Here is a 9,739-nt window from a genome sequence, read left to right as displayed (position 1 = left end):
GCGGAGAATAAATAGAAGTGCAGCCATGACAACCATTCTTCTTCGCTGCTTTTGTGGAGGAAGTTGCTGCTTTTGTGGAGGAAGTTACAGCGCCACGTACAGGTTCGGCATATGTACTGCAGCTTTTCCAGCGGTTGGATGTAAACGGAGCCGTCTCGTAGAGCTTGACACAATCCGGTGTATATTGCGTGTGGTCGGAAGGTTTTTTGCGGTTGCGTTTGCGTTACTCCGATGCGTTTTGCCGTATTTGTCCTCGTGGAGCCGGGGCCTAAGACTGTGATTCTTTAATTAAACTGACATCGAGCTGTCTATTCGATGGCCATTCAACATACAAGACAACACTGCTAGCCTCAAAGAGTTTACACGGGCCGTATGCATGGCAAACCTGTCCGGTTGTTTAAGCAGGGGGCCATGCATCCATTTTCAATATGCTGGCCGATTAAATGAATGATCTCTCCCCCCGCCCCTCCCCCCCCCCCCCTTTCTCTTCTGTAGGTCTTGTGCGCTTGGTAATACATCAGATTCACAAAGGACAACAACAGATTTAGGTCCATACATTGAAATTGTATTTTAACCTCTTAAGCCCTGAGCCTGTTTTTCAGGTCTCAGGCTCGAAAATGACATTCCCAGAACAAATGACCATATCTTCCCTTCTAAAAGGGTTAAATTAATAATCTTTATTCTCAAAGTAATGATAAACCTGTGAGTTGGATGTAGAAAAGTCAGAATCAATATAGATGTTTTTTATTTTAAAGAAAATTCAGATTTTACATAGTAAAAAACTGTAAATTATAGTGTCCGTCCAAAAATTATTTTTTACTTATAGTGAAAACTACCCTTGGATGATGGGTTAGTAGACTAAAAGCTTTAGGAATCCAAAGTACAACATATAATAAATACCCTGTATCAAGATTGATGCAAAACAAGTGAAATTTGACCTTTTTAGAGAGATTTAGCCAAAAAACCCCACTTCTGGGGTCATTTGGGTGGATTTGACCTATCTCTGGCCCCCCTTGCTCGATTTTGATGAATGAAATCTCTTTATAACCGCTAGAGCCAATGGAATCGAGGGAAAGTTATATACACACCAAAACGTTAACAAATAAGGGGTGAGAGTGACGCGTTACCAAAACCGGAAGCTGCATACACTCTGGTGGCTACCATTAGCAGCTAACTTTTCCGCTCCGATTTTTACATAAAAAATGGAATTATGGATTATAAATAATTTTTTAAAAGGCACAGGTACATTATCAACCTATGGATCAACAGTTTTTTTTTCGTTTTAATGCCATTGAACACGTCTTTTGACCTAATTGACAGCTACGGTGAGACGATCTGCCATAAAAGCTCCGTAAAGGTACGTGTTGTGATGTCTGTGTTTGCTTCCCCTGTCGCAAGTTCGGATCGCTCAGTGATGATACTATACCTAAATAATCAGTGGAGTCTCAGCTTTAATAGGCTATATTGTATGTGCAGCTACGATAAGTAATAAGGGTATCTTTATCTTGAATTGTGTGCCGCAGTGCGTTAGAATTTTTTCGCTCAGGGGTCATTTAGACGCTTCTTATGAGACTTGTGTTTTGTTTTGGTTAAAATGGTTCATATCTTCAGTTAGCTGAGATTCTTCCCGTTAATCTGGTGCTACACATTAATAGTTTCATAAATGTTAAGAAGCCCTGAGACATTATCTCGAAAACAAAACGGTGGGAGGGGTCCAATGGGGGGACCTCCGTGCTTAAGAGGTTAAAGAATAAAGTGACCTCTGATTGGAAGATATGTGCTTGTAATGGGTAATTATTATCAGTGATATTATCACCTGCTCAGATTACTTGATGGAAATAATTTTGTAACACAAAGTTGAATAACCAAATATGGATGTTCTGTTACATGAAATGCTGCGTCTGACAGAGAAATAATGAAGACCATGATGCAGTTAAAAGCGTATTCCTCATATTTTTCTTGAGACTAAAAAAACTTTAACCAATGCAACCCTTTCTGTCATATTATCAGAATAAGACACATTCATTTCAAAGTGTTTTTTCTTTATTTAAATATCTTAGTTTGTCCTTGCATTGAAGCATTACGTTCTGCAGCTAGCAATAATTCCTGAGGTAATAGCTAACATAAGCATTTATTTGCAACCCTACAATTAGAGTAATTAAGGTTACAGGGTTACATGCAGTTCAGTTTATTATCTTTAGTCAAATTAAATGTTTAAGTTCAGTTTAGCACAGGGGTGTCCAAACTACGGCCCGGGTGCCAACTGCGGCCCATTGTCCATTTTGAAATGGCCCTTAGCAAATTCTAAAAGTATAATGGAATATGGCCCACACCTGAAACTTGTTCTTGTCTTATATTGTACTTCTTAAATATATATGTACAAATACATTACACAGTATTCATGTGTTAATAAGCGTAGTTTTTCAAATATATTCAGTCAAACTTAGTTGATACAAAAAAGCCAAATAACTTGTTCACATAAGCTTGAAAAATACCCTTCCTATTTCCACTTATTTTAAGTCTGAGGCTTCTGTTTTAAGGGATGAGCTGCAACACTTTCTGTAACAAAATAAATGAAACCCACTGGAGAGCTGTGATGGAGGCTGTTTGTTTTCTTATAGCATATTCAAGTATCAAGAATAATTTACCTACATTTGATTGATTTTGCCAACTTATAACTTAACTTATGAGGCGATATACCTAACCTCTGGTGAGGGGCCCAACCCTTTGTATACTTTTATGTATGCGGCCCTCTGTGAAAAAAACACCCCTGGTTTAGCATAATCTATGTTTTAAATGTACTACTGTATTTTCCCAGAATATGAATTGCCTGTCTTGTTATTGGCACCAGGGAGCCTAAGCATGTTAAGGTTGCAGCAATGAACTTTTTTCTTAACATTTAAGTGAAAATGAACACAACTGTGTTTAAATTACAGTTAGATCGAGAGGTTAATGGGACATTTTAAAAATAGTTTTCTACAGAGTTCTAGCTAACATTGAGTGCAGAAAAAATAACTGAAATTCATTCATGCTTCTTTATTTTATTTGTTTTATCTTCAAGTATTACTATTATAGGTTATAGGCATACATCATTAGCAAAGTAGTGCAGTTGCAGTACTTTGCTAATGATGTAAAACGTTAATAATATAGGTTTAACCTATAATATAAATGCTGATGAAGAGCACACAAAGTGTGTAAGTCTATTATTATTTCAAGGCTCTATTCACATTCATAGCCGTGTTTTAGCAGTGTGTCTGCTCTCTGCGACACAAAGGGGGCTCCTCCATGAAAAGACGGGTTAACACAATCAATCAAAGTGACTTGTGATTGAGAGGAGAGTCTGTGAACCATATGGCACTGAAACGCTTTTCTCCGGCCTCCATTGTGCGCTGAGAGCCGCACTGCACGCACGCACGCACGCACGCACACACACACACACACACACACACACACACACACACACACACACACACACACACACACACACACACACACACACACACACACACACACACACACGCTTCTCTGAATAGCTCTGCCACGCTATGATACTGAACACCTAATTATATTTTATATAAATGTAATACATCGCAATAAATATCCCAACGGCTGAATATTTATAAATGTTCTTTTATTTTACAGTATAGTTTAAATTACAATTTGTACAGATGTACGTTCTGTGTATTCTAAAGGCACTTAAGTGTTTAACAATGTATCATAAATATATTAAATAAATAAATGTATTACAAACTGTTTACTACATATTTTCTGTTTATGATCATAATTTCACAACAATTAATTTATCAAAATGCTAAAAAGAGTCGGCTCGAGCCTGTAAAAAAAAGTATTCATGAGCGCGTTGAAGAAATCACGTAAAGCATAAGGATGTTTCAGTGATTGTGAGCTGAATGAGTTTAATGAGGACATGCACGTCTCCGTGGAACGCGTTGCACGCCTGTTGCTCAGCGGGAAGCGCGGGCCTGCTCACGGCCGCGCTTAAAGCCAAAGGTTCTGTCTGCAAACATCGCGTTATCTGCCCTTCTCACTGTGACACTGACACACTTCAGTCATCCACGTCAATTTCTTCATCTTCATCCTCTGAGCAGCCGGGACGCGGCGCTGCGGGAGAGAGAGGCGCTCTTCTGGAGGCCAGGATCCCGGTGGCGGCAAGGCGTAACCTGGAGACCGGGTCAAGAGTCCCGGCGCCGTTTACGCCGTCAATGCACTTCTCTAGCTCGGCCAGATTGGAGAGTTTCTCCAGGGCCACAGTGCCGGACACCGAGGCGGACTGCACATCAGCTTTCATCTCCTCCAGGTCCCGCTTGAGCTTCGCCCGCCGGTTCTGAAACCAGGTGATGACCTGCGCGTTGGTCAGACCGAGCTGCTGGGCGATCTGGTCCCGGTCCGCTGGGCTCAGGTACTTCTGGTACAGGAAGCGTTTCTCCAGCTCGTAGATCTGGTGGTTGGTAAACGCCGTGCGGGACTTCCGCCGCTTCTTTGGGGCGCTCCTCTGGCCGAAGAGCGTCAGGCCGTCGCGGCCTTAGAGGAAGGAATAAGTTAATATAAAGTTAAACAAGCTTAAGCAACTCACCCTCATCTCAAAACAATATTATGAGTCACCCAAAAGCTCCGAGGTAGAATAACACAATAACAACGATGACATAATAATAATAAGTAGAAGAGCTGATTAATCTGTTTCTGTTGGATCAATCATCAGACATAATGTGGATAAAATACACTCTTCTTGTTTGACAATCGTTATTTATTCAAAGAATATTAAAACGTATTTAGTTTGGGAGTTGCATAATGTGCTACCTGCCATTTATGAGTTTGCGGAGTCTGAATGAGATTTATAGGTATAGTTTGGTGCCTGCAATAACAATAAGAAGTAATAATAATATAGGAGCATTTAAAAGTGGCCTACTGCGATAGAAGAAAACATTAGAATTTAATTAAATATTTGTGTTTTTTATATTTTAAGTGTGTTGTTTTAATTGTGTTTTTATGATTGTTTTACTCTGTAAAGTGTCTTTGAGTGTCCAGAAAAGCATTCTATAAATAAAATGCATTATTATTTTTTTCTAAATATTTAAAACCCCTAACCCTACAATTACAATTAATATATAAAAGAGATGCTATGAGATAACACTTTTATAACAAAGTCTATACGTGCAAAAAAATGTTGTATATTTTTCGTATTGGCGGTATTGCCTTTAAGGCTACAGTGCAATATTGTATAATATTAATAATAATATATATAACCCTAACTTCTTTAATTGAACTGAATCTAAAGTTATTTTCATTTTAATTAAATAACTGTGCAATATCATTTAAAATCAATTTCAATTGACCACATTTTTTAGTAATGCCTTAATGAAATAATGTCTTTATTTTCACTAAATAAATAATACAGGTCGATTGTTACTGCATGCAGGATAAATAATAGAAAAATAAAAACACGCACAAGTTTCCTTCATGTTATTTATTTATTTTTTTTATCAGGAAAGAAAATACAGCTATTGCAATACTATAGCCTGCTTATAATTCCCAGAGAAAGGAGTCTTTTACCCTCAGCCGCCTGCACCACGCTGACCTCCAGGCCCTTGAAGGTTTTGCTGGCCAGCTCCTCCAGCGCGCACAGTGGGGAGCTGTGAGCGAGCAGCGGCCGGCAGGACAGCTTGTTCCCCGCAATAGGCAGCTTCTCTCCGTGGCGGGCTGCTCCGCTCGTCCTCGCTGACGGCTTGTTGAGGATGTCCTCAATGCTGAAAGGTGTCAGCGGCTTGTTGGAGCTGGCCGGTGGCGGGAGCTGGTCCAGCGGGCGCCGATCGACGAGCCCCGCTGGGCATTTGTAGGCGTCCTTAGATGCCATGGCACCTCACTGGGTCACACCCGACCGTGGTCACTTGGAGAAGAGCTTTTCAAAGCAGGAAGAGCCGGTAGGCTGTTGGAAAGTTGAGCAGACAGTGAAGCTGTCCCCCCCCCTCCCCCCCTCAAAGAGGCACGGGCTGAACCCATCCGGGTTGGACGGTGAATGATGCACCAACTGCAGGGATGGACCTCCAGTAACAAGTCAATGCTGACTGGAAGACAATCACTCAAACTAACTTTCTCTCTCGCTGCTCCACCCCCCCCTCCCCCACTCTCTACAGCCATATAACGGGGAGCAGTAATTGGAGGGCACGGTGGAGGGGAGGAGCCAATTGTAGAGCAGGCCAACACTCTCTTTCTAAAATTAGAAAACCTGTCATTAAATTAAGTAAATGTTTATATATGCCCCCTATATAAAAATAGGGACACCTTCCGTGTATTGTTTACTCTCAGTACAGCACCACTTTCCGAACAGGAAATGCACGCTAATACAAAATCAAATCGCACTGACACTTATTCTATCTATATAGATATATATATTTATATATATAAATAACGACATCTTGTATTTTAGTTACACCTGAGTCAGACGGTGCGTCTTGGTCACGCTTCATATCAGCCGGCCCGGGAAGGAAGAGATACGCAGAGTGGGGGAAGTCCCCCACCCCCAACGCAGCACACCCTCCCGGCCATCAGAGTCGAACCCGCAGTTTGGAGGAACCGACCGCCAGAGCACCGGCACTAGGCCGGGCCGGTGGAGGCCTTCCGATGGTGGGTTGCGTTTGCCATTCGATCAGTGAGAGGAGAGGAGAAAAATGCAACAAAAATTGTCAAATGAGTGGGGGGAGGAAACGGCTGGACACAGGCCGTGGGGGGACACCCAAGACCGGGCAGTGTCACTGGTAGAAGAAAACGGGTGAAATAGCCAAAAAAAGACAAATTAATAAAACCGAAAATTGGCACTCGTGAGACGGGCAGAGTCTCCTGTCAACTCCCGTTACATTCCTCCATGGTGTCATTTGAGCGAAAAATGGCTAAGTCAACTTTTACGAGAAAAAGGCTGGGGGGGTCAAAAGGGCTTGACCAAGGCTGACCCAAAGTGCATGGTGAGCGGACTCATCACCTCCGTGATGAGTCTCCATTGTGATTTGAAAACATCCATCAGACGAGTCCTCCGGGGGGCGAATCGTCACTTCCTGTACCGAGAGTGGAGGTGTCCTGACAGTGGAGCCTACACCGGAACTGTCCTGAGAGTGGAGGCCTGCAGGCAGACCCCTCTCGGATGATGGAGGGACGCCTGATGGCCAAATAGACGTGGGGAGGAATTAATGGATAGAAGCCTTTTGAAGCTCTGAGTCCTCGGGCAGTTTTATTTCGTTATTTACTCCTGCCATGGCCATGCTGTGACATTTGATTATACGCCTGGGCTTGGATCTTTTCAGCTAATGGATGGGATGTCTTCATCTGATACCCGCTTCCGATTGAAGAAAACCTTTTTCACGTAGGCTTTCATTTCATCTGCGGGAAGTCTGAACTGCAGACGGGGCTCTAGCTGCTGTGCTGTAAACATGGCCCCCCGCTGGCACAGCTAAAAAGAAATGGGCTCACGTTTCCCTGGTTTGTGATGTTACTGTGACCACAATAATCACAAGTGCTAGTTTTATTTAGCTGAAGTTCCAACTTATTTATTGTTATCAATTATACAAAATCCAAATAAAAATTATACATAAATAATTATAACTGCAGTATTCAAGTGGAAAACGTTGCTTTTGAGACAAACTGGACACAATGAGCACAGATTAGGTCTTATCAAGAGTTCTCAGGTGAATTTTACTAAGGTAAAATATTGTTATTATCATTTATTGTTATCTTTTTACACTTTTATGAAAAAGTAAGGGAAATCCTGCTTTCATTTGAATACAAATAAACGTGTTGCTTCACTAACCTTAACCAAGTGCTAACAGTGCAGGAAACACAACATAATTGTAATAATGCTAAAGCTGCTATTGCACAAAACTGTGGGACTCCTGTCGTGTTTGAAACCAATAGTCATAAGTTGCTTATTTTGTATTATTATTATTAATTTTGTCAAATAACTTACCTACTTAAATAATGCTACACGAGTAAAGAAACTCAGTTAATTTACTCGAAACCAACACCTTATTACACTGCAGAAGAAGCACTGAGTGCTACACTGCTAAAGCGTTTTGACATATGGAAAGAATTTAAAACAAATCCCTTTAACCGTTATGATATAGTGTTACAGAAGGTAAGGCACGTTTATTTATACAGCACCTTTCAACACAAGGCAATTCAAAGTGCTTTACAAAAATGAAAAACATTAAGAGCATTAAGAAATCTGACATTTAAAAACAGACATTAAAAAGCAAAGAAAACAAAATAAACATAAAAAGAAGATTATTTTAATGCTTTACTTCCAGTTTTCCAGTACAATGCTTGGAAGAACAGAGGACACGAATCCCTGTTAAATCCTCCATCTATGTGTGGAGATTTGAAATTAAGGAAGTCTGTCTCAGCTCAGGCATCATGAGTCTGTGATCAACTGCATGGAGAGAACTGACATCTACAAGTTGTGGTTGTTTCTGCAGAACTCCTGATTTCACTCTTCTGTATTAACAAGTCTCTTCTTCAGTCACAAATTGTTCATTTACAACACATAGAAACAAGAATCACAACGAGCAGTTGCTGTTAGTTAATGTTCAAGCAATTTCTTCTTGTTAAAGAATCATATTCAAATAGTCTTTTGTAATGAATAATGAGTCTATGTATCCTTGGCCAACGATGTGTGAATGTGCAGGAAAGTGCTAAATAAATGCAGTCCATTTACCATGCTTATGTAGCAGCCACACTGGGCTCAGGAAACTGCACCCCACAGGAGTAGGTCAATTCCTCCCCCAGACCCAACCTGCTGATTAGCTCAGGGGTATTTAAGGCACCTGTGGCATCATGGCAGCCCTTTGATTCATTGCTGCCTGCCTGTTGCCACATGGCCAATTCTTTGATCAGCTACTCAAAGTCCTGGTGTGCATTTCATATTTAATGACTGAAGTTGCATTCATTTTATTAGTCTTCTTTCAGCCTGTTTTCCTGCTCCACCTTGTGTCACCTTGGCAGTGTTGAACTGAACGTACGCCCAAGAATTGTTCAGACAAAGAACACAGTTTGACCTTTTGTGTTGATGTAGCTCCTGTCTACCTGGAGAGATGTGGGTTAATTCTCCCCCCTCTGCTTAGTACTGTTAAGGTATTAGTCATTATAATTTGTGGTAAGTAACGTGCAACTAATTATGAAACTAATGAACAACAGGTTTTTATCCTAGGTAGTAATGAGCGGCTGTTTGAGCTGTTTTGCATCCGCCCACTCTCCCTTTCCCTTTATTGATTTTAGTAAATTTCTATTGGAAGTGTATTTTTTATATATATATATATATATATATAAACAAACTTAAAGGTGGGGTAGGTAATTTTGGAGAAACCAGCTCAAGTGCGCTGGAATTTGAAAATACACAACCGGAGAAAATCTGCCACTTCCTTACAGAGCCCCTCCTCCAACACACATGAACGCGCACATGACCAATGAGGGCACGAGATAAGTTTGTGCACAGATGGAAGGCTGACAGGCAGGTAGGCCATCCAGTTATTTTAGCCGGGCCGGCTGAAATGATTGGTCGTGCTTTTTACAGTACTACGGCTTCCACAGATGACATTTTTTTATAAATGTTTTGTCAAAGCACTTAAGATATTCATTGCTATCGGGATGTTAAGAGCATTCCATGGAATATAACAAAAAGTGTATCTCGAGCCGGTTTCTCAAACTTACCTACCCCACCTTTAAACTGTTAGCATTAAAA

At 40.9% G+C, this 9,739-nt stretch overlaps 1 protein-coding gene across 1 annotated transcript; it reads right to left on the bottom strand.

Moving 5' to 3' along the window:
- Positions 1-3,741: 3,741 nt before the first annotated feature.
- lbx1a (ladybird homeobox 1a) lies at positions 3,742-5,869 on the bottom strand. The gene is made up of 2 exons (XM_034131978.1): positions 5,569-5,869; positions 3,742-4,539 (listed from the first exon to the last, which is right to left on the bottom strand). The coding sequence occupies exons 1-2, from the start codon at positions 5,867-5,869 to the stop codon at positions 4,064-4,066; spliced, it is 777 nt and encodes a 258-aa protein (XP_033987869.1). The 3' UTR covers positions 3,742-4,063.
- Between the last annotated feature and the right edge of the window lie 3,870 nt (positions 5,870-9,739).

This window comes from Trematomus bernacchii, unplaced genomic scaffold (genome assembly GCF_902827165.1).
Source record: "Trematomus bernacchii unplaced genomic scaffold, fTreBer1.1, whole genome shotgun sequence".
Taxonomy (NCBI): Eukaryota; Metazoa; Chordata; class Actinopteri; order Perciformes; family Nototheniidae; genus Trematomus; species Trematomus bernacchii.
Note: the sequence above shows the minus strand (reverse complement) of the source record. Positions and strands in the feature narration are given on the sequence as shown.

Excerpts from the sequence above, each read along its gene's own strand:
- lbx1a (XM_034131978.1), bottom strand. The coding sequence starts at position 5,869 with ATGGCATCTAAGGACGCCTACAAATGCCCAGCGGGGCTCGTCGATCGG. Across the intron at positions 4,540-5,568 it reads CGTGGTGCAGGCGGCTGAGG|GCCGCGACGGCCTGACGCTC; the intron begins GTAAAAGACTCC and ends CCTTCCTCTAAG.